Here is a 26,945-nt window from a genome sequence, read left to right as displayed (position 1 = left end):
GCCATAGGTAACACTTGCTGGGAGCTCCCGCTGCTCCGTTTCCTGGCTGGATCACATCAACCCAGATAGCCACCCTAATATTTGAGAACTAAGTTGAGGCCCACGGGCACACAGCCTCACCGTCACCCCAACCCCACCTGATGCCACAGCTTGTGTCTGTAGGAGGCTCGGTGTGCATGGCTGAGGAGGCTGCCGCTGCCCAGGCGCCGTATTTCCAGAGCCTCCCTCCTGGTGCCCACTTGCACCTGTACAAACCTGAGTGTGCCTCTGTTGCTTGGCGCCCTACACGCCCAGCTCACCACCCCAGTACAGGCACCACAGCAGGGCCAAGTCAGCTCAACCTGACTGCACTCCCCAGAGCGAGGCCTCCTGGCCTGCACGGGCCTCCTGGCCTGCATGGGCCTCCTGGCCAGCGCTGCACTTGCAGGTGCTGATGCTTAGTGGCCGGCAGGGTGACAGCCCCAGTGGGCTCAAGGAAGACAAGGCCCCTGCCCTGGTTCTCCCTGCAGATGATCCTCTCCCTGCCGCCTAGGACAGTCAGGGTGGCTGGGCGAGGTGGACTTTTCTGAGGGTACAAGCCGAGCTCATCTGCCAGGCTGCTCAATCTGGGGTGCCCTTCTCTCCTCTCTGTTCAGGAAGCTCCTGTTCCCCATTCCTATCCCAGGCCCTGAGGTTCTCTAGCCACGCCCTCAGCCGCCTCCAGGTAGTCACCTGCATTGCCCACCTGCCTGCCACCCCACAGTGAGCCCCGAAGTCCACCTGAGTGTCCACCTGAGCTCTACAGTGAACAAACACACACATGGATGGAGTCACTTTCCCTCCGCTGGGCTCACTCCCGCCCCACCTGGGGCCTTCTCCAGGGCCAGAGCCACACAAGAAACAAGAACAAAGACAAAATGGACTCAGGTATAGTTCAAAGGTTGGTATCTTTTTTGGTTTCCTTTTTTTTTTTTTTTTTGCTTTTGTAAAGAAAAATAAGGTGTGTTTTTTGTCTGAAACAGAACATAAGTAAAACCCACTCCCTCGCCAGCCCATGTTCCCCTCCTGCAGGGTGCCAGGTGCAGGTATGGGCATCCTGGGCAGGAGGAGCCACTGGGCTCGTCCCAGAGCCAGAGAGGAGGGTCACTGGGAATGGTGTTTGGCTTTGTTAAGCAAAAATAAAACTTAAAAACCCGACACACGTGCCCACCATACAAATGGGGGTTGAGGCACCACCTCTGAGTGGAACTGTCTCTGGCAGGACACAACCCCTCCCCACGCTCTGGGGGTGAAAAGGCAGGAGAGAGCACCAGCAGCTCTCGGGACAGGAATGGGGAGTGGGGGCTGAAGTCTGAGCAATCTCCTTACCCACACGTTAAAAAAACAATTAAAAAAGCACCCACAGCTTAAGAAAATGCAACCTCCCTGGCAGGGAGAACTGGGCGTCTGCCCATCAGCAGAATGCCTTTCCTGCAAAAATGTGTACAAAAATAAAATTAACCTTTATCCCTGAATGAGAGTGAAGGTCCTTCCTCCACTCCGCAACCCTCTCTCACAAGCCTCGGGATTCACCGAGGCCCGCCCGATGCCATCTGCACCACAGACATGTGCACTTGCACACACGCAGGCACACACACGCGCGCACACACGCACCACCTAGCACCCTCATCTAAGGCCTGGGCAATGGGGAAGGTGGCTCTGACACCTGCAGGTGCACACGGTTCCCCCCTCCTCATAGCATCTCGAGGGTCCCAGCGCCAGACCAAGGCCCTGCCATCCTCCTCTCTGGGGACAGCCTGGGACACCATCCCCAACACAAGAGAGGGAGGGGGCATGTACTGATACTGTAGTATCAGTCAGGTCAGTGGCAGGAGCCAAGGGGTTGGAAAGGAAGCCAGGCCAGGTGGCCTGGGCTCCCAGTGGCCAACAGGAGCCAGATGTGCGGGAGGTCAGTCTCCTCTGAGGGCAGGGGCCCAAGCCCTGACCTGCTGCCCAATGTAGGTTGAAGGGTCTAGCAAGGGAATAACGGGGAGGGGGGCCTGGGCTCCGTACACTCGTGGCTAATGGGGCTGCTTCCTGGGAGGGTCACCAGAGGTAACAAAACAGAGGGACAGGAGAGGTTGGGCAGGTGCTTACACTGGGCCTGAGGGCCTGGAAGGGCCCTTAGGTGGCTGAGACCCAGGAGTTCTGAGGAGCCTCCAGCTAGGTGAGGGATAGAACTAGGGGGCAGAAAAGGGCAGGATGGGAGAGGACAACATCCTCAAGGGGCCTGCCCAAGGGCAAGTTCATGGGGAGAGGACATGGTGACAGTAGGACCACTCCCCCACCCCCTAGCCTTTAGCTCTATGCGCTCTGAGGTACCCCAGGGCAGCTCCGGGAGTACAGTAGCAGGATGTGACCGCGGCCTTGGATGGAGGAGGGCGGCGGCCCCTGCCGGCTCCTCTCCAGGTGCAGTAGTATTGGCCTTCCTGCCAGGCCAGGCTGGATGATGGGGGCAGGGGTCCCAGGGCCGGCAGTCCCTTGGGGGTCCCAGGCCCAGGGATCAGAGTGTCAGCACCAAACACATCCCCGATGTTAGCCCTGGAATCAGTGAGCAAGGTGTGTGGCTCAGGAACACCCACTTAGGCCTGCAGCCACCTGGCTGAGGAGGGGGTAGCCTGGGGCAGGAGAGGGTCCCACTGTGCAGGCAGCTACTGGCTGTTCCCTTCACTCTTCTCTGCAACCACGAGGTCATGGCCTTCAAGGGGCAGGCAGAGGCAGTGGTGGCTGCTCCAAGGAGGCTTCTGAGGCTTGGCTGCCGATCGCTCCGGCCCCGGTGGCCAGCGGCAGTGGTGGAGGTGGCCGGGCTGTGGGTCAGCGCAGGCTCTGGTACAGGTAGGCTGAGGTAAAGAGGGCGTTGGCAGCCAAGCTCACAGCCAGGAGGCCTCGGACCAGGGAGGGGTTGAAACGACCTGCAAGGGCAGAGAGACTTGGTCAAGGGTGCAAAATTCAAGGGAGACAGTGGGGACATGTGGATGGGGGGCCAGCTGGCAGAGCATCCACGCCTGTCCATGGAACATAGTTCCTGGGGGCTGCGAGGGCACCCTCCTAGATAGGTGAGACTTCACCCCCATGTCTTTTTCCGGCCCAAAGGCTTCCCCACCAGGAAAGGCCACCCCAGCTGGAAAGGCCTCCCCACCTAAAAAGGACTCCCCACCTGGAAAGCCCTCCCCGCCGGAAAGGCCTCCCCACCTGGAAAGGCCACCCAAGCCTGCCCATGGTCCCTTGTTGAAGTGCCACGTCCCTGGAGGTGCAGCCTTTACCAACCCATACCACCGGGTGGGCACTAGGCTGGGCTCCTCGTGCTTGTACCTCAGCAAGGAGTGGGCTGCAGCCCCCATGCCTGCAGATGAGGAGCTTGGGGCTCAGGGAGACAAGCGACTGCCCAGCCTCCAAGGTCACGCCCACTGACCCAGGCCAGTCAGCCCCCAGCCTGTGTCACCCTGCTGGCCACACCTGACTTCCAGCCTGGTGTGAGGCCACCCTAGCTTCAAGGTTCAGCTCAAAAGGACCCTTTTCAAGAAAGCTTGCTCAGCTGCTCCGTCCACCTTCATCAGTACCGGCGCTTCCCCACAGGGGAGACTAACGGGCTGGTGGACAACCCTGTCCAGTGCTTACCAGGTGCTGGGCGCTTTGCCTAGAACCACTGATCTTACCTCACCCCCCGCCCTGGTCAGCAGGGTTTGAACCCAGGCCACCAGGTGCCCAGAAGCACACTGGCCTCTTACCACACTCTGCTGACCAGCTCGGTCCAAGAGAATGTTCCTTGACAAAGAATATATTCCCTATCTGCTGGTCCAGCACGAAGGCCACCAGCCACACGCTACTCTAGAGCACTTGAAGCATGCCTATTGCAGCTGATGACTTGGATTTTTTATTTAATGAATTTACGTTTAAATAACCACCAGGCTGCTGTAACGAATAGGGCAGGTCTAGACCCTAATCCTGGGGGGCGGGGACCGGGGCATTGTCTGCTGGGTGGTTATCTAATCCACCCTCAGTTGTTAGAGGGCTTGTAGTCCCCTCTGGGGTCCCAGACCCAACAGCTCCTTCATACCTGCAGCCTCCCCTGCCCTCCCTGCCATGTCAGGGCACAAGCCTCTCCAGGAACTGGCCTCCCCGCCACCCCTGCCCTGCACTGGCGCAGTGGCAGACCTCTCCAGGTGGCAGCCCCCGCTCACCCCCGCCCCACCCTAATGTGGTATGGTACATACCTCTCCAGGCAGCAGTCTCCTCCGAGCCTGCTCTGGTGGTGGTGTCCACCACACAGGTGGATGACTGGGATGAGTCGTCTTCCTTCTTGATGGAGCGGCTGCTATAGGCACGGCCTCTTTCTGGTATTGCTCCCATGTCTGTAGAGAGAAAAGACAGCTCAGCAGGTGCTGACAGCTTGCCCCAGTGACAGATGTGGGGCAGCTCCACCTCTCACCCAGGACACGGGCCTTGGGAATGGTGGTCAGTGCCAGTCCCCACCTGCTCCAGCCGGAGGCTAGTCCTTCCTTCAAGGCAGGTGCTTTGAGATCAGGGTAGCAAACTCTAGTGGGGCTTCAGGATGGGTTAGTCAGTGGGGCAGGGCTGGGACAAGCGAGTTTGGGCCCTGCTAGAGAAGGTACCTCTGCTTGCCTGGGCAGAATTCAGGCCCAGGACAGCCAGATCTTCTGACATTGTAAAAGACATAGGATATTTACACATTTGTGGAAAATGACTAGATTTTAAGTGTTGGGGCCTGATTAAAACTTTCAAAAATGCTCTGAAGAGCAACACTGTTTGAGCAAAACAAAAATCTGTGCCCTAATGCAGCCTGGCAGTGTGTGGCCTGTTTCAGATCCACCCTGAGGGGCAGAGGATCCAAAGGCCAAGTGGAAAGGAAGAGGCAATGAGCCAGCACAGGGCAGTGTTCTAGCTGGGGTCTAAGATCTCCAGGCTGGGCTGCCTGGGGCTAGGAGAGTGACCGCACACACGTGGACAGGAGCAGTGCCACCTTCTGAGCAACACAGGCCCAGGTTACACAGAGGACATAAGTCATGAAGGTAAGGCCTCAGCAGGGCCCTGTCCCACACCAGCCACCCACCAACCCTGCTGGCCCCTGGTCCTCAAGACCCCACCAAGCCATACCCACAGTGTGCTTGGTGTCCCTCGGGGGTGGCTTCAGGGTGGCCTGGGATGGCTCAACGGTGAAGAGGCTGCCATCATGGGGAGAGGGTTCATCCGAGCTGCTTGGCGTGTTGAGGGCCTCTCCGGGGGGCGACGGGAACAGCAGCAGCTTCTGGCCCTTCAGGTTGAGCCGGGCAGGGCTGATGAGGGGTCTGCGGTGGCGCAGGGAGCTGGAGCTGGAGGCCAAGGAGCCGGCCACAGAGGGCGCGGGGGAGGGCAGTGAGGAGGAGAGGCAGCTCCCGGACAGCAGAGAGAAGTAGTCTGGGTGGGGGAGTGACAAAACCACGACGACAATAAGGCATGATGCTTGCTGCTGTTGCCTTAACGCTCACTGTGTGCTCTGTGTTCCTGGGGCTTCTGTATATATTAACCCAGGAAGAAAGGATGGCTGCAGGGCAACTGGGGGGCAGAAGGGCATCTGTTGGAAACCAGGAGGAAGGGCCTGCACCCTGCCAGGCACAGAAGACTCACAGAGCCTCAACCATGTCCCCCCCTGCCCTCAGTTTCTGTCCAAGCCCCTGATCCCCCCTTGGCTAAGGGCCCAGAAAGGCACACCCTCTGGAGACATAGGGTCAGCTAACCTGGGCCCCTGCTGATGGCCAGCTCCCAAGAGCAGCTTCTTCATTGGGTTCCCCAGTACGATGATGGCAAATACAGTATGCTGGATGCTCCAGAGGTACCACGTCATCTAATCCCAATAACCATCACCCCCATTTTCCAGAGGAGGAAACTGAGGCAGAGGGCTACTCGCTCAGGGCTGCGCAGCTGGGGGTGTTAGGTTGGTGTTTTGTTGCAAAGCTGTCTGACCCCAAAGGATGTGCTAATCACTCCCCCCCACCACACTTGGAGCCCCTGGTCCTGACATGCTGCCCACACCTGAGGCAGCCCCCCCCCCCGCCCTTAGCTATCAGTTCTCCTTACCTGGAACAGGAACCTCCCCTGACCGAGTCACCTGAGAAGGTGGGCGGCTTCCACTGAACAGATACCCTGAGTCTGGAGTGGAAGAAAAGTGGGGACCAGGTCAGCTTGCATACTCTGTGCCTCCTACCTGCTCTCGTGCCCCATGACTCCCAGACCATCTTGTCTAAATCCAATCCTTGTTACTCATACCATGCTTGCGTGAGAGCACAGGCTCTGACTGACCCCTGAAACAACCTTTGAGCTAGGCCCAAGCAATCACTCCCATTTTGTGGAATTAAGAAACCAAAACCCAGGGCAAGTTTCAGTGATGAGTTGGGCATGGGCTCAAGTCCTCCGATACCACTTTCTGTGCCCTTCTTCCCCTGTGAGGCCCGGCTTTCCAGCCATCTTGAGTTCCAGCTCCTCCACTAAGCCCAGCCCCCACCGCCTGTGTGGACTCTCGGGAGGATGGAGCACAATGCCCTTTTTTTGAAACAAGTACACCCCAACTACCGGGACCTCATCTCAGGGGTCTCATCTTCCCCAAGTGCCAGACAAGAACTTAATGACGAAAGAGCAGGTGACCGCCACATGCCCTCCCCCACCCGCTGGGTCTAAAGGGCCTGCAGCCACAGTACACAGCCACCCTTCCCCCACACCATCCCACGCCAAGGGCTAAGGGTGGTCATGTGACCCAAACAGGGACAATCAGAGTCTTGTGAGAACACTGTTCCTGCTGGTTTGACCAAGATCCCAGCCAGACTCTAAGAATAGGATCCCAGCTTGCAGCCCCCCAGCACCAGGCCTGACACCCAGGGAGCCAGCCCCTGGACACAGCGTCCAAAGAGGGAGGCAAACCCAGTCCACACCAGGGCGCTTCCAAAGGCGGCAGAGGCTCGGCCACAAAACACTTGTAGGGCTCAGAGTATGTTTAAAATTGGATCTGAATCCCAGCCAACTGCCTGGAGATCCTGTCGGGAAAGGTGAGGGGAGACAAGGGTCTTCCGTTGTGGCTGGTAACTCCTGACGACGGTGTCCAGGTCTTCATTACCCCGGAGTCCACTGGCAGAAGCACTCAGTATGCTGACCAGTGACTTGAACTGAATGCCCTGGACTTCTGGACTTCATGGGAAGGCTCCAGCCTCCCACGCCTCAACCACAACAGTGGTAACAATGGTGAGAATGACAGTAAAAGACAAACCCCAACAACCACGTACATTCACCTACTGCGGCTGGTGCCTTCTCAGGCCTTAAGCACATCATTCTCAACCCTCACAACCACCCCGAGGCGTGTTCCTCTACCACCTCTATTTTTCTGAGGGGAAACAGGCTCAGAGAGGTTAAGTCACTTGGCCAAGGCCAGCTACGGATTGGATGCACTGGGACCTGGGCCCAGTTCTGCCTGTTTTGCTGGCAAGAGCCCCGCCTGCTCTCTGGCATGACCTCCCACCTCCTGCTCCCCAGAAACCCTGTGCCCAGCATCTGTGCCTCTTACCTGCTCGGGTCAGAGAGGGCATGGTTCCCAGCGAGAGGGCCCGGTGGAGGCGGCCTGGCAGGGAGGAGGGTGAGGCCCGTCGGGGTGACCGAAACAGCTGCTGGCTGGTGAGGGGCAGGAAACCAGGTGGGGTGGGGATGAGCAGAGCCGGTGAGGCACCTCCGACCCCCGGGCAGGGGATGGTCAGGCTGGGAACTGTGGGGAAGAGGCCAGTAGGGTCTCCTGGGAAGTACCTGCGGGAGCCCAGTGGGCCCAGGAGAAGGAAAAGCGTCAGCCCAGGAGGCCTCTGCGCAGCTGGTCTGAACCCCTCCCCACCGTGCCAGGGGGCCTGAGTCTGGGTCCCCGGAGAAGGCGTGCGTTAGTTAAAGCAGAAAGCAGTCCCAACACATTCACGCCATTAGGAGCGGGTGGCTGGGAGGTGCCAGCATGACCCACCCCTCCCAGCATGCCCCTCCGACCCCCTTCAGGCTCACAGCAAACTAGTTTCACTACGAGTCTCGGTATTAAAGTGACACTGTCGCCCTTGCCAACCTCACGCCATCCCTTTGCCTTGAGGCAAAAACACCCAGCCCTGAGCCAGGCACTCCATCAAGGTTAATGGGCTTGGCCCTGTCCTTGGCACTTCCTGTTCTGTGTCCAGAGCCTCTGGTGACCTCAGGGCCCAACAGAGCAGTCGAGCTCGGACCACGGGGAGGAAGGCTGCAGCAGGGTTCTTGAAGCCAGGTGGCAACCTAGATGTCCTCTGTTCCCCAGGGCCCGACTCCTCAGAGTCCCATGGCTGTGCTGCCCATGGGGGACAGCCTCCTGCTCTTGGACGCTGGAAAACCAAAACCAACCCACTGCCATCAAGTCAATTCTGACTCATAACCAACCAAATGACCATTGCTGTCCAGTCGATTACGAGTCATAGCAATCCTACAGGACAGAGTAGAACTGCCCCACAGGGTTTCCAAGGAGTGGCTCGAGGATTTGAACAGGCCAACCTTTTGGTTAGCAGCCAAGCTCTTAATCACTGCGCTACCAGGGCTCCTGGATGCTGGGAGATTCCCTCCACAGCCCTGTGTGGCACAGAGGGGTGGTGGCAAGCTTTGGAATTCCCCCTGGAAAGAGGCTGTCACAGACCTGACCACCAGGCCACAAACCAAACTCGAAGCTTAGGGAAGTTCTGACAACTACCAGCAAATGCTGCCCGAGAGACAAAAGGTGACAGTGTCTCTTTAACTCGAGAAGAGTACAAATCACACAACAGGGCCTGAGGGCCCCAAGCCAGAAGGTCAACCATGCTTCTGATTAAGGCAACTGATTACAGAGGGGAGAGAGGGGTGGGGCAGTTAATACATTAGTCCGCCAATGGCGGGGAGCCCAACCTTACCTCAGTCCCCAGGGACAAGCGAGCCCACTGACAGCTGCCACCAAGCAGGCAGGCTGGCTTGGGCCCTCCTGCAGGCTGGCTAAGGCCTTTGGCGTGTGTCATGACCGACTGCTTGGGGCATCACTAGCCAAGCTATGGTTCCAGTCCCACAGATCTCCCGAGCTATTTTCACCTCCCTGCCTTTTAAAAGCATTTTATAGGGAAAGTATGGGGTCAGCCATTGACTTGCTGGAGAATCATGTGACCTTTCTAATGCCTTCCAAAGCACCTGGACTTCAGAACCAAAGGCAAGGCCCAGTGTTTGGGGAACATGGGGAAATCAAGGCAGGATGTGCCCCAGGTTGGATATGCCTAAGCTCTATCCACTGGCCTTCCTCCCAAGCCTGTCTGACCCCCCACCTCTCTGCCCCCAAGGGACATCTGGGGGTGGTTCCACCTCTAAGTAGAAAATATAACTTCGCGTTGCCATTTTAGAAGTGTGATGTCACTTGGCAAGATAGCACCATGGCCTTGGGCAGTGGCCAGGAGGAAGACAGTGCCAGGCACCTGCAGGGGCAGCCAAGGTGGGCTGGAGCCTGGGAACAAGTTGCTCTGACAACTTGCGGGGAGCCTTTGTAGGAGAGTGGGTGCCCGTCTCCTCCTGTAGAGTCTGTAGCGGACGAGCAGTGAGGACAGCAGGGCACTGGGGCCCTCATGCATGTGCACACGCCCAGGCCCTCCCAGCAGATGGCAGCAGGACCCTGTGCCAGGCTTCCCGTGCCCGCCCCCACTGGGCAGCACACAGGCAAAGCCACTGCACTCAGCCTGAAGCAGGCAGGCTGGGAGTCTCAGTAGCCGCAAGCCTTGTGGTGGCGCAGTGGGATGAGAGGCTCCGAGTGGGCTGCCTGAGCCGCAGAGAGGCCACCTGGGGCCAGGAAAAGCTGGGTCTTGCCAGCTCTTTCCCACTTTTTCCAGATCCTGCTCACACCTGGGACTGCCCCGCTGATTAACACTCCAGTCTCTTGTCTACTTGGCAAATGTCCTACTTGGTCTCTGGTGTCACTGGATATGCTGGTACCGGCGGGGGTTAGAGAAAGTTCTTGGAGGTCTGACCCCTCTTGCTGTGACACTTAAACAGTAACATCACTCAATCAGTTGATCCTTGTAAAGCTCCAAGTGTGAACTCTCATCATGACCGTATCGCTGGAGGACCCTGCTCTGGAAGAGGGTGCAGAAGCAGCTAGGAGAGCCCAGGATGGACCTCCCAAGGGATGCTCCTAAGAGCTTCCAAAGGTACTGGAGTTCCTTTTGGTGAGAGCCCCCAAACTGCCCTGCATCCTCAAACCAGGTCTCAGAGATGGACTAAGAGCCCAGAACCCAAATCTTCACGCCCACCTCGGAAGACAGTGATTCTGGGGAGGGGTCAGGCATGTCCTACTCTGATCCAACACCGAGGGGAGGCAGTTTTCCCCAGCCAAATAGCCCTGGTTGAGGGTGGAATGAAGAAGACAAGGTTTTAAGTAGCCATTGTGACCCAGCAAGGCAGGTGAAAAGAGCTGGGCCCTGAGCCATCTGGGCCCAGGATACCAGCTCCATACTTGACTGCCAGCCTGACTCCCGTGGACATGCCTGTACCCCAAGCCCCCTCCCCATTCCCAGGCACAGAAACACTTCTAAAGGAACACGAAGGAATAAACAAAAAAGACATGGCACCTGAAGCCAAACCGGTAGAAAGCGGGCCCGGGAGGCATTTATTGAAAACATGGCATCGAAACCAGCGTCGGTGGCCAGGAGTGGTGTTTACAGTGATTAGAGGGTACTAGACAATTCTCCACAATCTACTACACAGAGAGACAGTAAGACTCAGAACAGTCAGAAAAGACACAAGCTCCTTCTGGGGTGGGGTGGGGTGGGGCCCTGGGGCTGGAGAAGGACGAGTCCTGGCGGTCTGTTCCTGGGCCAGTGTTACTGGAGCAGCCTTCTCAGGTAACTCGTAGGAGGTAACTCGAAGGAACGAGGGCCCGTGGGCGGGGGCTGGAACAGGAGGGCGCAGACAGCCAGGTGCGCCACCTGGATGATCCTACCCGACCTGTGATATTCTGACAGGTTGTCCCCAGCCGTGGGGGAGGAAAGGGACATCCCCAGGGGTGACACATTCTCAATTACAAGCCATAATCCCAGGGACGCCAGCACTTCCTCCGTCGTTGCCAGTAACATCAAAAGGGGGTTGGAATAAATATCCTATTCATGAAAATTTAAGGGACAGATGGGTAATTTAAAAAGCCACACAAAACTCTAAAAAGGTCGGGAGCCCTTCCTCTAAAGAGGTTCTTCTCCCGAGGCAGTCTGTCTTTCCATACTCTGCTAGAAGTAGTAAAGACGTCTGCCTAGCAGGGGGCTCCTGGCCAGCAAGAGAGCTTACGGTTATTATAAATAATTTAATTTAAATACATACATACACACAGATGTCCTGCTTCTACCCAATGCCAAGCAAAGCAGTAATTAGCATCTCACTGTCAGTTTCCTCCAGAAGAGATGCCAGCATACAGGGACGGGGAGGCACAGCCAATGGGCCCCACTCTGATGCCTTTGCTCTCTGAGGGGCCCTGGTTGGGGGCATGGAGTGTGGGGCACAGGCAGGTGGCTCCCCTACCCGCCCCCCCGCCCAAGGCACACCACCAGAATGGCTTCTGGCCAATGGGCGGGATTCCAGGCTCTGCCCCCGCTGAGCCTGCCATGGGAAAACATGGACCCCTTCAGGTCTCTCCACAGTGGTTTTCACCCCACCCTTCATACTATGAGGGCAGCAGAAAACAAGCTGGCCAGAGAGGTTGAGGCCTTGTCACAGGTAGGGGAGGGACTGTCACAGAAGGTCTCCTCAAGCACTGAGCGTCTTCGCACACGGACAGATGCCAAGGAGGGGGCACGCTGCTATCTGGCTGCATGGGGTGGGGCAGCCTCTCAGGCCTGCCTTGAACAGCGGGGCTCAGGCACGACATGCGCCCCCTCTGCAGGGCTCCACCTAGGCATGACCAGGGCACCAAGGATCCTAACATGCTGAGCGCGAGAGTGCTCACACCAACGGGCCCATTGGGCCAGCTAGCTGGTAGCCCTGTGGCTGAGCCTGCCCTCCCTGAGCCCTGCAGACATGGAGTGCAGGGGCTGGTGCAGCCTGCCTGGGGTCACCAGAGGGCGCCACACCAGGGAGGGGATAGCTGTGGTCCACCTTCCTGTGTGGCCTTCTCTGATGCAACCCCCTGCCAGGGAACATTCTCTACGAGCGGACAGGGTTCCAGTTCTCAGAGCGCGGACACGGTTCCAGTTCTCAGAGCGCGCCCATATGCACCAGTTCGTGTGATCCTCACCAGAGCTTGTGAGTGGAAGACAGTCACATGGTGCCAAAGTACAGAAGAAGAAACTGAGCCCCAAGAGGTCATGTGCACTAGCTGCCCAGGGCTATGCTGTAGGTCTGTACGCAGTGGGCTCTAGGGTCCACCTCTCCTAGTTTTCACCCTGGGACCTGCTCCAGGCCCTGACCCTGGTGACAGGGACAGGAGACCAAGGCTGGCAAGAGTTGACGCTAGCAGGACCCAAACAAAAGACAGAGGCAGGGACAGTAGGGAAGGAAGGAGGGTGAGATCTGCTGAGACTACACTCTAAGGGTCTTGGAGAGGGTCTGCCCTTCACTCTGTAGAGAGCAAACTGAGGCTGGGAACAGGAAGGGCCTAGCCAAGACCACACAGCTGGAGAGTAGCAGGTCTGTGCCGAGGCCACACACCTTCCCCTGGGGCGGCTGACTCTGGGAGATGGCATCCCTAGGCCAGCCCTCTGGTGACTTTGAGTCAGTCCCCAGTCTCCCTCCCCACCCAACTCAAGGAAGGGAGGTGGTGGCCCTGGAGGGTGGGAGGCTGTGAGGGTTCTGCGGCCGCCCTGCAGTGGAAATGGAGAGCAGGCACCCACAGCACCCTCCGTGAGTGGCTGCCAGGGGCTGGAGGAGGGTGGTGACTACAGGCCAGAGAGACAAGAGGAGAAATAGTCTGCTATCATCATGGACCGGCACATCCTCAGGCAGCCTGAGCCCCTACACCTTGGTTCCAGGCATCATATGGGGTGAATGGGGGAAACTGGGGACATCTCCAGGCAGCAGGGTGGAGGTGGGTGCAGGCCCCAGCAGCTAGCGGCAGCCTTGAACCAGGAAGCCCTGGCTGGCCCAGCAAGAGGTGTGGAGGGCCCAGTTGGCAGGGTGGAGCCAGGGCATCCCGGTGGCATGGTAGGGCATGAATGCCCGGTGCTGTCTGTCTGGCCCACAGTAGAGTCAGACAACTAATGGATGAAGAAGGGAAAGACTGTGAACGCCGCGCCCCCCCCCCCACCCCCCCGACCCAGGACCACTCCCAGCGGGCCTGGCGGTAAAGAGACCACCTCCTGGCCATGAGGAGAAGCAGGACTTCCTGATGTGGGTCTGCCCTGCAGGCAGCTGGGCCCAGGAACTGTACTCCCAACTCCCAAGGAAGTAGGCTGAGGGCTAACAGTCTCCAGAAGGTCTGAGAACAGGGTGCTGGGGGCAGCTCTAGAGGGACAAGACCCACCCCTCCAGCCCTGCTGGCCTCTAGCAAGGCTGGCCCAGCAACAGGCAGGACCATGGAGAGGGTCCACGTGAGGAAAAAGATGAGGGGGCCTTGCCCTGGTCCCTGCCACCCCACCTGCCTGTGTCACATAGCCCGAATGGTCAGGCCATGTGGTGAGGGTCCAGTCTGCATGTGCCTAGGGCTTCAGAGACAGGGTGAGACGAGAGGGAAGCCAAGACCAGGGCCGCACCCCTCAGTGGTGTCAGAGGCAGGAGATGGCCGAGGTGAGGGTGGGGGCCTGGAGCTGCCAGCAGGAAACCTCGGGTCACAGGCAAGCTTGTCCCCGGGGGAGGCAGCTAAAGGGTCTTTGGCCAGAGAGGTGGCAGCAGTAAAAGCAGCTAGAGGGTACCTGGGGAACACCCTAGGTCAGGAGGTGGCTTGGTCCTGCTGGGAAGGGCAGGGGGCAGGCCTGGCTCATCAGGGAAGTGCCAGGCTGGGCCAGACCCAGGCTATAAGCTGGGCAGAATGGGAGTGAGGCAGGCAAGAAAGAGGGAAAAGAGAGAGAAAAGCCCTGCCCTGGGCTGGGAGGTAAAGCTCTGGGCCTGTCCGTCCGTCTGTCCTCCCCCCGCAGTCACTGCTGCTTCTCTGACCTTCGGGGCCGGACCCTCCGCGGGCCTGTCGCCTTCCTCGTGGCCACGGCTGCCGTGAAGCCCACCAGGCAGCACAGGGACGTGGTGCTGAACTTGACTGTGTCCAGCCAGCTGGGTGAGGTGGCCTGCAGGTACTGGTCGGCCAGGTGCAGCCCCAGCAGCAGGGCCCACAGGCAGGAGGCAAAAGCATCAATTCTCCGGAGCCTGCAGGGAACAGCGGGGCAGAGTGAGTGCCCATCCGGCAGGATAAGCCCTCCCCACCCAGCCCTTCCTGCCTCCTTAATCCACAGGCCCTAGGCCTGGCCCAGATCAGGACAGATCCCAGAGCCAAGAGAGAACATGGGCCTTGGAATCCCGCCTCTGAGCAGGCCACAGGGTTTCTCCTCAGCCTCAGAGCTATAGTCTGTAAGATGGGGCTAAGGAACCCTCCCTCGAGTCACCTTGATGAGGAAGATGATGTGGACGCAGCCCTTGGTTTGGGGCCTGCTGCTGCTCAGGCAAGGACAGCAAGGGACTAAAACACCCCACTGAACCCCCCAAGGTAGGTGGTTATTGTCACCCCGATTTCACAGATGAGGTACTTTTGGCCCAGCACACAGTAAGTGAGCAGCGGGCTATCTCTGAGGGCCACTGCCTTGCCTGTCTTACCCACCAGACCCTCAACCACTGGAGAACAGAGACTACATCTTGTTCCACGTACACATGAGTGCTGCCTGGGGCCAATGCACTGACTCGGCCAGCACACCTGGGCTCTTGGCTCCACCCCGAGCACCCTCCTTTCCAGAGCACTGTCCTGGACAGTCATCTAGGGTGCAAACCTCTACCCGCCAGCCCTACACTCACCTGAGGTGCCCAGCCAGCAGCATGGCCAGCAGGCAGGTGAGCAGGCCAAGCACCGCGATGCCTGTCTGGTGGCTTTGCCCAAAGGCCCAGGCCTCCCGCAACTTCTCCACCGCAGGTTCTGGTAGCAGACCCAGCAGCTGCTGCCAGCCCTCACCCACTGGGGCAGTGCCGTTGTCAGGAGCAGCTGAGCCATTGCCACCAGGCGGCAGGGCAGGGGGCAGGGCGGCCCCCGGGGTGAAGGGGTCACCTGTGCTGTAGAGTGCAGTGGTCAGCAGGAAGGCACAGGCCAGGAAGGCGAGGGTTCGGAGCACAATGACCTGCACTGGGGCCTTCAGAGCCGAGGAACAGAAGCTCTGGAGGGAGGGAGGAAGAGAGGCTGGTCAGCAGCAATGGCCACATGTCCCCCACTGCCCTGCCTGCCGCCCTGTCTGGGTGCGGGCTCTGGATGCAGTGTGGAGTTTGGCTAGGGCTGCAACACTCACTGAAGGAGCCACTCAGTTCCTGGTGATCAAAGATCACTAGACCCTAAACTCTCGAATGTTCTTGGCTTAGATTCTATACTTCACCTCCTGCTCCATGGACCGGCCCCATTTTCTGGGCCTCCATGCCCCCAGGAAAGCTGCTGAGTGGGAGGGCACTGCCCCACAACCTCCCCTAGAGAAACCTTCCAGATCACAGTAACCTTGTTCTCCCAAAGGAATTACCAGGCATTGTGTCACCAAACATTCCTACTGGGATGTTAACTGGAATTGCAAAAAACATACAGATAACACTGACAAAAATTAAATTAAAAAAGACAGCCAAGATAAGGAGTCTTACAAGTCACAGAACCCAAAAAGCCCAGATGACGGAGTCTGCCTTGTTTTCCGCTGTGCAAACACTTGAACGCCATAGTGGCAGAGATGCAGCCATGTGGTCAGAAACCACAGACCAACTGGTCACAGGGCACAGCTGGGGAAGGGAGAGGGGTGGGGCCCGCAGTCTCTTTGCAGGCAGTTGGGTTTCACTTCTAACTCTACTTGCTACTCTATCTGATTCTTTAAAACAACCACACCATTCCATGGTTAAGAGCTCGGCTGCTAACCAAAAAGTCGGCAGTTTAAATCCACCAGCGGCTCCTTTGAAACCCTATGGGGCAGGTCTACTCTGTCGTATAGGATCACTATGACAGACTTGACAGCAATAGGTTTTATTAAAAAAAAAAGGTAATAATAGATTTTAGCCAGAGAGTCCACTGCAAGCTAGGGGAGTGGTCCCAGGCATGCTACCCAGCTGCCCCGAGTTCGGTTTCCGCAGCTGTAAACAGGGGTCCCAGGCCTAAGAGTGCAGGGCAGGGGTGCTGCAAGGAATGCACGCACTCAGAGACAGCGGGCAATGGGAAGTGTGCGCTGAAGGGTGCAGACCACGAACGTGTCACTGTGGCCACTCTCCTGGGACATCCATGGGGACTGATGACATGAAGGGGCTGGGGGGCTGGTGGGGAACCAGGCCCCCCCAGGAAGGCTGCTTCCCCAAGGAAAAGGGCCTCAACTCCAAAGAGCGGACCTACAGTATGAGGGCCTGGCCCTCTGCGAAGGGGTTTTCTGCACCAATGCAAGGACTGGGATGCCCCCATGTGCCCATGACACCCCTGTAACTGACCTGTACGCAGGACTGGTCAGCCTCCCGGCGCCTGAACTGCTGGCTGAGCAGCAGGGCGCGCAGCTGGCGGTTCTGGTGCTTGATGTAGTACTCAACGGCCGCCTGACAGGGCCGGCACAGCTTGTACATCTGCTCCAGGTGGTGCCGATATACCTCAATCTCCTCGTCGTACCTGCTCTGCAGGGAGAGGGGCAGAGGATCAGAGTCTGCGGGGGGCGGGGAGGGCAGAGGTGCTGAGAGAGACGAGGCTGCCCCTCCAACTACCATGCCCAGCCTGGATGTAGACCTGGCCCCCCATTCACAAGTGGGGTGGCCAGGGCAAGTCCCCCTAATCTGCCTGCTTGCTCCTCAGCCTACCGAGCAGGGAGGAAGGGCCAGCACGGAGCCCAGGACAGCAGGGGCCCAGCAGGGGACGGAGGCCACTCTGATGAGGTTCTGTCACCCAGAGGTGGCAGCTGAAGGCCAGGAGATGGGGACGTCATTACTGCATCAGGCCCCCTAGACTTGAGAGCTCCAGGAAGGTGGGTAGCACAGGGGACAGGGCTGCCACCTCTCCTGATGCCCAGGGCCTGGAAAGCCCTAGCAAGCCCCTGGTGGGCCTGGACTGAAGGAGTCTGTGAGCTTCAGGAGCAGCCCAGAAGACTTAAGACCCAGCCTGCCCTCCCCAGTACACCCCTCTTGTTTCTATGGGAACCCCAAAATTTGTTGGCAGTGGCTGCCCTGGTTGCCAAACCTCACGTTCCTTTCCTTCTTCCCACAGGCCTACCTCTCCCTGCCCCAGCTGTAGCTCACCTGTTCTCCACCTGGGCCCCTGAGCCTCGGCTGGGATCTGGCCCCTCAGGGCATGAAGCCCCTGGCACTGGGTAAATCTGGGCAAGCAGGCTGAGCCAGATACAGGCTCTTGGACACCACAGTGGGCTCAGGGGAGGCGAAACTGCCGGCTTAGGCAAACTCCTAACGCCAAGCCTCTCGGCAGCTTCTACCCCCTTTCTCTCTGAGGAGCCAGAAGCATACTCTCCCCACAACTCCCGGACAGGCTGCCCGGCCACCTGAGGCGCAAGAACGACTCAGAAGGAGGAGTAGAGGACAGGCCCACCGGGGCCCCAACTGGGGAGAGTGGGCAATCCTCACCCTCCCTGGGGGCACCTGCCAGGAGTCCAGGGACTCTGTCTCCCTCTGCCCAGGGACAAAACCTTCTGGACTGGCAGAAGTTGTGGTTTCCACGGTGTTCCCAGGCTTGGAACCCAGGCAGCAGCAACCACAAGACACAGGGAGATCGAGAAGAAACAGCACACCCCAGAATGTTGGGCCAGCACAGGGTCAGGGTGAGCACCACCCCCACCCCCCGCCCCGGGTGCTCAGGACAGAAGAGCGACTGTCTGGGAGAGCAGAGGCAGTAGGCGCGGAGACGACACCAGGACGGTGCCCTGCCCATGTCCCCCCGCCTGCCCAGCAGCCTCACCTCCTCACGAGGGGCGAAGGCGGCCAGCTGCTTGATCTTGGTGGTCTGGTGGTGGCTGCACCGCTTGCACAGCAGGACCTGGCTGCTCACCCACTGCTGGGGCTGCGCGGGGTCACGGGGGCTGGGCGTGCTGCTCACCACGTGGTTCAGGTGCTCCAGGTACTGGGCGGGGATCGGTTTATTGTAGTCACCGTTCTGGGGGGGGGGGGCAGGATCTGCAGTCAGTTGGGGAACCCCAAAGCAGAGACCTTGTGCAGGGAGGCCCCAGCACAGTCTTCCTTTCCTTCCGTGCAACAGCAGCAGCTCTCCTTCCAGAGTAATTTCACATGGAACCCTGACAGACAAAACACTGAGGGAGGCCCCCAGCTTGGAGCCCAGGTGAGGCCCAGGCCCTGCCCTCCCGTCCAAATCTCCAACTGGCCTGGTTCTTCAGGCGCTTACAGCTCCCCAGGGCTCAGTCTGCAATCTGCTGTCTAGTGCAGGGGCTGGCCACTTTTCTTTAAAAGTCAAGTTTTATTGGCACACAGCCACGTTCACTTGCTTTCCTATTGTCTACGGCTGCTTTTGTGCTACCAAGGCAGAGCTGAGACGCTGTAAGTAGACAGAGACCACACGGCACTTAAAGCTTGAGATATCTACTAATGGGCCCTGTACAGAAAACATTTGCTGACCACTGAGAATAGGTCAGCAACACCTGGGGAAGAACTCCAAGTCCACCACCTGCTAGCAGTGTGACTTTGGACAAGCCACCTCAGCTCCCTGAGCCTCCTCCTCATGCCCAGACAGGGCAGAAAGGCAGGGCCAGGGGGAGGGGAGGAGCCCATGCTCAGGGCCTACACAGGGAGGGTGTGGGCCAGGCCCAGGACAGGGCACAGAGCCGTGTAGCTTCAAGGTCCCATCCCCCGGCTAGCGTGCATCACCACACCTCCTGGAAGCCGTTGTACTGCTCACAGTGGGGGCAGTCCCAGCAGTTGCGGTTCCCATAGGGCACCACTGTGTCCTGGTTGCAGAACCAGCAGTTGACAATGGTGTGGGTTGGCTTCCTGTGGACAGAAGAAGAGTGGGGTCAGCCGCAGCCCCCATCAGGCCATTCTCTCCTACCTGCAGAATGGCCAACCTGAGCCCTATCCTGCCCCAGACCACCAAGGAAAAGGGGACCAAAGCAGGGTGTGGGGGGGCCCGACCAGGACATGCACTTGGACTGGATGATGCCACGCCTGCATAAGATGGAACAAGGACGCAAATGACTTGGACTTCACTTTATCCTTTGTAGCAAAGCACCCCCACCCCAACCCCAGCGGGCAGCTGTTGACTCACCAGCTCCCTGGGCTCCAGCGTGTCCACACATGGACCCAGGGCCACCAGTCCCCTCTGTCCTGGCACTGAGACATAGGGGGCAACACGGCCAGGGCTGGCCAGGCCACAGGACCAACTCAGCAGGCTCCAGGACTGCCCTCCCCCCAGCTTCCCAGGCTGCAGTAATAGTGCTCCTGGGAGCTTCCCAGACTGAAGGGAGCCTGGTGTGCTCTTGTGAAGACAGTCCCCTGGAGGCCCAGGGGTGGAGCCGGGCCAGCTGCTTAGCCTGGGGCCAGCCCTCAGCCCTCCCTGGTGATGGGATGAGGGCCTCACTGGCCACACGTGTGGTGACAGGTGGAGCCTGCAGGATAATCCCGGCCCAGACACTGGGGGATCTGTCTGCCACCGGACACGGGGAGGGCGTGCAGCAACTGCTCAGTAAACAGCCCCATCCCAGAAATCTAGAAACAACGTGGGTAATGATAGCAGCTGCTTGAACCCCAGCATCCAGGCCTCACACTTCTGCCCCCCTGCCCTCTCCAGCACTGGGGGAGCTGTATTGTCTGGGTTCTGCTGGGTAGGAGCCACACCAGATGGCCCCGCTGCCCATGGGTCCCAATGGCACAGCTGTCAGCATCCCTGCCCTGCCCCCCCGCCTCGCTTCTAGGAGTGGACACAGGAAGTCCCTTACCCTCCCCAGGCCTTGGTGCAGTGTTTGTAAAGTGGGAGCGATCACAGCACCCTCGATTTGAGCGTTACAAGGACCCAGTGACACAGGCACAGGCAGGTGCTCCGAAGACAGAGGGCCAGTGCTGTCATGACCCATCCCCGTCCTGGCCTGGGACAAAGGCCAGCCCCTGGGAAGCAAGGCTGGTTCCTGATACCAGCAGCCACTGCCCTGGCCTTGCCCCTCCCACTCCTGTCCACCAATCACGGTGGGTTCCTCAAACTCGGGCCTCAGTCTTATCACCTGTCAACTGAGGATGACGACCGCCTCTTTCGCAGGAGCTGTGTGACAGGTTGTGACAGGGCCTACACAGTTGCTGTTGTTAGCTGCCATTGAGTCTGTTTCAATCATGGAGGCCCCATGTGTGCAGAATAGAACTACTCCATAGGGTTTTCAAGGCTGTGACCTTTCAGAAGCAGATTGCCAGGCTTGTCTTTCAAGGCGCCTCTGGGAGGGTTTGAACTGCCAACGTTTTGGTTAGTAGTCAGCCACTTGACTGTGCTACCCAGGGACTCCTAGAGTAAATGTCCAATAAGCAGGAGTTAAAGGGCGGGGAAGGAAGCGGAGAAGAGGAGATGAAACCAGGTCCTCAGAAGGGCCTTGGACTTCCCTAGCAGCCTCAGCCCATGCACCCTCTCACACCCCACTCCCTTGTGCTCCAGCGCCCACTGCTCCAGCACAGGCCAAAGCCCTCATGAAGGATGGCAAGGGGCAGCCATGTCTTGTCAGCAGCATGGGGCCACGCAGCACAGGGCCCACAAGAGAACTCGTGACCGTACTTAGCCTGGTGCCAGCCCTCACCACCTGGGCAGTAAAGGCAGGAGGTGCCAGCCACGGCTAGGGGTGGAAACCCACCCTGCCAGGGCACTGGCCTCAACAGGATTTGGCTTTTGGTGTCCTGTGCAATGAGGCCCCCAGCACATACTCTGTTTATCTGTACCTGGCTTCTCTGTGACTGTGGGGGCGTGTCCTATGGTCGTGACACAGCCCTTGGAGCCTCTTGTTCCCTCAACCCTGCAGCCCCACACCTGGGGCAGCATGATGAACCCCTCCATCCTCACCAAGGGGCCCAGCCCTTTTAACTCTGCCCACACCTGCCCCAGACCCTACTGCACCCCACCAGCCTGAGAAACCAAGCAAGAGTGTGGCACTAGTGGCTGACAGATACAGAGACACACGGAGGGGAGAGACACTGGCCTGGGACCAACAACGTGTGCACAGGGATTGTGGCTTTGGCCCAGAGAGCCTGCCCCAAGCCCTCCTCGGGAACCACTGCCCCTTCTCTGAATCTCCAGCTCCACTGCCAGAGAAATGACTCCAGCCTCAGACTGAGCTTGGGCAGGAAGCCGGTGACGAAAGGGAAGGGTGATTAGCCCATGGAAATCCCTGCCAGGGCGGGGGGCCTCTCTCCCAGTCACCTACACCACCTGCCCAGTACCAGGCAGGGTCTGAACGCCAGGAGTCATGGCTCGTGGTCCCTGTGGTGGGTGGGGATGGGGAGTCCACTTGCCACGCCAGTCTCGGCTATTCCATGCCCCAGCGCCGTGGCTTCTGGAGCTCCATGCAACAGACAAACGCACAGTGGATGTGAACCCCATGCAGGGCCACACCGACAGCCCCCTCACAGTACACACAGTCCCTCTGCCTGGCCGGGGATCCTGGCATCCAGGCCACGCCTGCCTCCTATGCAGCCCAGAACCAGGCTTAGCACAGTGCTTGCTGATTTTGCTCAAGTAATCGCTCCCCCCAGGAACGCTTCAACCTCCATCTCTCCCCCAGGCCAACAACCTCAGCCCCAACCTGGTTCTGGGACAAACTACACTTCTCTGTGGCCAGGTTTAAGATGAGAATGTCCTTGTTACACAGGTAAAAAAGCCAGAAGCAGAGATAGGGGCCTTTGTCCCTCCTACTGGGCACCCAGTCTGGGTTCTAGGCAGCTTGGAGCCCAGTTGCAGGCCTCGAAGGCCTCTAAACCCTGTCTCTGTCTGGCTTAATGGGCAACAGGTCTGAGGCCACTCACACGGGCTGTGACCACCTGGATCCAGAGGCTTTTGGGCTCTGCTGGGTCTGGGTACCACAGGCAGCTGCACACTCTGGGCTGCCCCTACACCAGCCCAAGAACACACACTGCAAAGAAGTGTGAACATGAGAAAAACATGTGCCTCTAACGATGACATCATCATCAGCACCTGCGGGTGGGGGGCCTGTTGTAGGAGCAAGCCCACCACTCCAGAGGCCTGCAGCTGCAAGTCTTATGTCTAGGAATCTGCCGGGGTCAGGCACCTATGTACCCAGTGCGGTGCCACGCAGAGACATGGGACAGGACAGTCCTGCCTGGAGACCGCAGAGCCACCCGGGGGTGGCCTGTGTGAACCAGTCTCCAGGCTTTGAGAAGGACACTTCCCCTCCAGGAGGCCCAGCCCTCCTCCCCCCTGACAAGGGCCCTGGCCACTGTGCGCTGGGCCCAGTGGACGTCTCTCTGAGCCAGGCCTTGCTCCCCCGACAGCCCAGGGACTCAGAGGTCAGCCCCAAGAGGACATCCTGGGACAGTCTCACAGGGGAGGGGTCCACATCTGTTCCTCTAGGCCTTTGCTGGGCTTCCGAGGAGGCCATTCTCATGCTGTGCCCACACCTGCCACACTGACCTCCCTGCAGTAGCACAAGCAGATGTGCCATCCCATCCAGCCTGGGCTGCAGCGACTGGGCATCAAAACACAGCTGGGCATAAAGGACATAATGGGCCTCCTCCCGCCCCCACCGACCCACTTAGAGCAAAACACACAAGTCCATAGCAGACCTTCTGACACTAGGACAGAAGCCCCAAACCCACTGCTATGGGGGCAGACCCTGGCCTGGGCAGGGCAACACCCCCAGTCACCTCAGTCCAACCACTAGGCTGCAGAGATGCAAGAGCAAGGCCCTGTCTGCTTCTGAACTTGACACAAGGATAAAGAGGTCAACCTCACGGGACAGATGGTAGCAAACGACACTGGAAAGGGCCCAAGAGAAGGCACATTTGCTGTGGCCCTAAAGAGTGGTGTCCTTTCCAATGGGGCAAAACAAGGAGACAGCCCTCCAGCAGGCATGGCTGTGGGTAAAGGCCCAGGAAGGGACCACATGGTGTGCACCCAGGGAGCAGTGCTGCTCAGCTGGGGCTTGGTGCACAGGGGCACTGAGCCTGGGCAGGGGGGTGTTGGTGGACTCTGAATGCTAGACGGAGCTCAGGCACTTAGCCTGGGACACTGCAAAGTGGACAACCCCAGGAACACAGGGGCCCCTGCAGCTCCCACAGGATAGGGACGTGCACAGGGTGTGGGCAAGGCCACACCCGACTGGGAGACAGTTGGGGTGGGGGAGTTTGGGGTAGGGTGGGCATAAAAGCTAACAGCTGCCATGAGCCCCTGGACATAGGGTGGGCAAGCCAGGGCGGGGCGGGGGGGAGGTGGTGTATAAAAGAGGACTTTGGTCCCTAGCCCTGAGACCGTGCTGCTGGTGGTGGCCACCTGTGAGGCCAATAAGAGGCCAAAGTGCTCAGTGAGGACCCAGACGTGATGCCTGGTTCAGAGCTGGAGTCAGGCAGAGCTGGTGGTTGAGGGCAGGTGGCCTAACCTCTGTAAATTGTCAAGCAGGGAGAGCAGCAGCTCCTGCCCCTCGTGGGGATGCTACCAGGGTTCTTGAGGGGGCTGTGTGCACTGTTCAGAACAGTGTCTGGTCTGTCACCAGCATGGAGATGCTGGCTGCTACCGCACTAACAGTAGTATGGATGAGAGGGCTCCACAGGCAGGAAGCTGGGGTCTGCACTGACGGAGGCTCTGGGAAGATGGATGCCCTTCACGCCAGCCCTTTGGCATCTGAGCAGAGGGCAGTGGGACAGACCCACGGTGTGCCAGGCAGCCTCTCCTTCCATGTCCAGCCACAGGGCCATGCCCCTGCCCGCTGCAAGCCCTGTGCTGAGCCCGCAAACTCCCACCTGCCAAGTTGCCTTCCAAAAACAACTCTCCTATGTACGCTCCTGATGGCCACTCAAAATACGAGCTGCTGCCAAAGCCAGCTTCATCACCATCCCGGTGTCCCCCTGGCCTGCTGCCTTCCTAAAGGGTGGAGGCTCAGGCTGCAGGGCTGGCCTTGTTTCTGAATCTATGACCTCTGGACAAACCCAATGCTCTGTGTGGACATCCCTGGGCATGCCGGGAGGGACTGGTCCTTCCAAACCACAACCAACAGCACTGGTGTAATGCCACACCACAGCTCTGACCCGCCCAACCGTGCCCTCTGTACCCAGCTCCCCAGCACTTCACCAGGCCCCAGATTCCTGTCTCCAAGAGGGAAAGCTAGCTGTAGGGTCTGGGATGGGGAAATAGGACCTGAGACCGACCATCACACAAGGCACCAAAGTGCGAGACGCAGTGAGCAAATGCAGCCACACAGCAGTACAGGAGATGCCAGCAAGTTTGGGAACGACGCAGCACCATGCCTGCTCCCTACCCCGTCCAGGCTCTGACCCTTGGGACCACTTCCCCAGCCTCGGCTAACTGAGGCAGCATTGTCCAGGAGAAACTCTGGGCTCTAGGCCAGCTCTGCTGCCAGCACGCCCTGGATCAGAGCACCCTGCGCTTTGGACCTTAGTGCACCCATGGATAAAGGGGCCAGCATGAGTCAGATGGTCTTGCAGCCCCCCCGACTCAACTTCTAGGAACTAATACATGTAGAAACTTGGGTTCTCAGAGGTCCTTTGAGGGGCAGGGACAGCCCCCTCAATCCCTGGCTGCTCTGGCCGGCTGTGGTCTGTCCACGAGATCCCCAGCCTCCCCCTCCTTAGTCTGGCTCATCCTCCAGGCACAGCTCAAGTCCCTCCTACCCCTTCCTCCTCCAAGAAGCCTGTGACTCAACCACTCTCACTTATTTCCCCCTTCTGAGGCCAGATGCATTACATGGTAGTGGTTATGAAGAACAGACTCACCAACCAGACGGCCTGAGTTCAAATCCCAGCTCCACTACCTGCCACTGAGTGACCCTGGGCAAGACCTTTCACTTTCACCAAAGATCTGAGCATCCCTTTGGCATAGCCTGACAAAGCTGCAAACCCACCCATTCTGTCCCAAGGATGTTCTCACCACCCTGCCTTTTCTCCCTGCCTCCTGGGAAGGTGGGTTTGGTGGGCAAACAGTCCACTCTCTCTGAGGCCCTGCTGAGCCAGGAGGGGTCAGCATGATCTCTGGTGCCATTCAGCCAGAGCTGGGGGCTGCCACTGAACTAGCTCAGTCCCCTTTTAAAGTCCCCTTAAGTATCTCAAGCAGGATCTTGGGGGCAGTGTAGTCCAACGGTTAGGAATGCAGGCTCCAGAGCAAGATTGTTCAGTCCAAATTATGGCTCTTCTGCTTAACCACTTGCTTAACCTCTGCGTCTCGCGGGGGAGCAGGAGCTGGGGGTATAAAACGAGCTAATAGGAGGACTTTAGAACAATGACTGGAAAATTGTATGCAGATAGATAGAGGCTGGCTGTTAACATCACCATCCCAGCATGCTGCCCGGGGACCAAGGCCAAAGACAGGGCACAGAGGACCGCATCTGCCTTCCATCCGCGGCTTGATTCTTCTGCATTTTGGGTGGCCTGGGTGTGTGGGGGAGGGACTGCGACCCTACAAGGGAGCTACGTGGATGCTCTCGCCTGCAGCCCACATTCCTGGAGTCCCCATGCCCACTCTGAACGCCCCCGACCCCAATCTACACGCCTCAGCCGCTTCCCGAACAAAGGTTCCAAACTCGGACTTTTTATGGAGGGTGGGCGTGCAGACCCGGTCTCTGCTTGTAAGCCAAGAGCCGGCCCCTCAGCGCGACGCTGCGGCCTCCGCGGGACCCCCGGAAAGGAGGCACCTCTGAGGCCCGCAGTCGGGGGGGGTGGGGCGCACGGGGGCCGCCGGCAGGGCACCCACCACGCGGGAGGCCGCGGGGCCGAGGCAGAGGGCGGCCAGCGGGCTACAGGCCCGGGAGAGCGGGCGGGGCGGCCGCGTGGGCCTGCGGACGTCGGCGGCGCGGGCCCGCACTCACCTCCGCGCGATCCGGTAGAGCAGCAGGCCGGCTGCGGCGCACGCCGTGACCCCCAGACCGCCGGCCAGGCCGGCAGTGGGGCAGCCGGCCAGCAGCGCGCTCACTCCCTCCATGGCTCCCACGCGGGATGGCGGCCGGGCGCAGCGGCCCGGGCAGCAGGCGGGCCTCTTGCGCAGTGACCTTCGCCGCGCTTTGTAGCCGGCGCGGACCCGCCCCCTGACTCGGCGCGCGCCCGAGGCGCAGCCAATCGGGGCGCGGGGCGAGCCCTGGGGGGCGGGGCGCCGGCGGAAGCCGCCTTGTCTGCTCCGGAGCGCCCCCGTGCGGCCGAAGGTGGGAAGCCGCCCAGGCGCGTCCTGTCCGCCCGCAGTCGGAGCTGGCTGCGGCAGCGTTTGTTCTCGCGGCCCCTGGGCTCAAAGCGCGCCCATCCTCTTCAGGTGGGAGGGGAGCATCTCGGGCACATTCGACTGCTTTGTTATTAGTCTTTTTCTCCTGCTACTGTCTTCCCAAACCCTAGCCAAAGGCGGCCTATGTGCTCAGTGCTCAGTTTTGTTGATTGTTGCAGCTCCTTAAGGCACTTGCACTGAAGCTACCACCCCAGGGGTTAAAAAACTATATTAAAGCATCGATGGGGGCGAAGTTGAACAAATTGTAATGCAACCTTTAGAATGTCAGAGCTATAGGTGTTAGCAACACGCAGATTAATTTTTATAATAGCCAAAGTTAAAAAAACAAAAAACCCTATAGAAAGTTTGTTTGTAGGAAGTAGAAAATGGACAGTGAATAAGGAAGACT

The 26,945-nt window shown here is 59.0% G+C and overlaps 1 protein-coding gene across 3 annotated transcripts; it reads right to left on the bottom strand.

The window, feature by feature from the left end:
• On the bottom strand, window positions 1-26,356 carry TMEM201 (transmembrane protein 201). 3 transcript variants are annotated; one of them, XM_049877850.1, is made up of 12 exons: window positions 26,154-26,356; window positions 19,008-19,125; window positions 18,083-18,277; window positions 16,621-16,797; window positions 15,227-15,332; window positions 14,980-15,136; window positions 14,137-14,340; window positions 7,568-7,800; window positions 6,094-6,165; window positions 5,134-5,433; window positions 4,233-4,370; window positions 1-2,930 (listed from the first exon to the last, which is right to left on the bottom strand). In XM_049877850.1, exons 1-12 carry the CDS (start codon window positions 26,264-26,266, stop codon window positions 2,833-2,835), a joined length of 1,911 nt encoding a protein of 636 aa, XP_049733807.1. In that variant the 5' UTR covers window positions 26,267-26,356; the 3' UTR covers window positions 1-2,832. The 3 variants fall into 3 exon arrangements, with proteins under 3 accessions (XP_049733807.1, XP_049733806.1, XP_049733805.1); XM_049877849.1 differs by lacking the exon at window positions 26,154-26,356 and adding an exon at window positions 19,400-26,133 and having other exon boundaries at window positions 14,980-15,332; XM_049877848.1 differs by having other exon boundaries at window positions 3-2,930; window positions 14,980-15,332.
• Between the last annotated feature and the right edge of the window lie 589 nt (window positions 26,357-26,945).

Source organism: Elephas maximus, chromosome 3 (genome assembly GCF_024166365.1).
Source record: "Elephas maximus indicus isolate mEleMax1 chromosome 3, mEleMax1 primary haplotype, whole genome shotgun sequence".
Classification (NCBI taxonomy): Eukaryota; Metazoa; Chordata; class Mammalia; order Proboscidea; family Elephantidae; genus Elephas; species Elephas maximus.
Note: the sequence above shows the minus strand (reverse complement) of the source record. Positions and strands in the feature narration are given on the sequence as shown.

Excerpts from the sequence above, each read along its gene's own strand:
- TMEM201 (XM_049877848.1), bottom strand. The coding sequence starts at position 26,266 with ATGGAGGGAGTGAGCGCGCTGCTGGCCGGCTGCCCCACTGCCGGCCTG. Across the intron at positions 19,126-26,153 it reads CTCTACCGGATCGCGCGGAG|GAAGCCAACCCACACCATTG; the intron begins GTGAGTGCGGGC and ends TTCTGTCCACAG. Across the intron at positions 4,371-5,133 it reads GGACACCAAGCACACTGTGG|ACATGGGAGCAATACCAGAA; the intron begins GTATGGCTTGGT and ends TTCTCTCTACAG.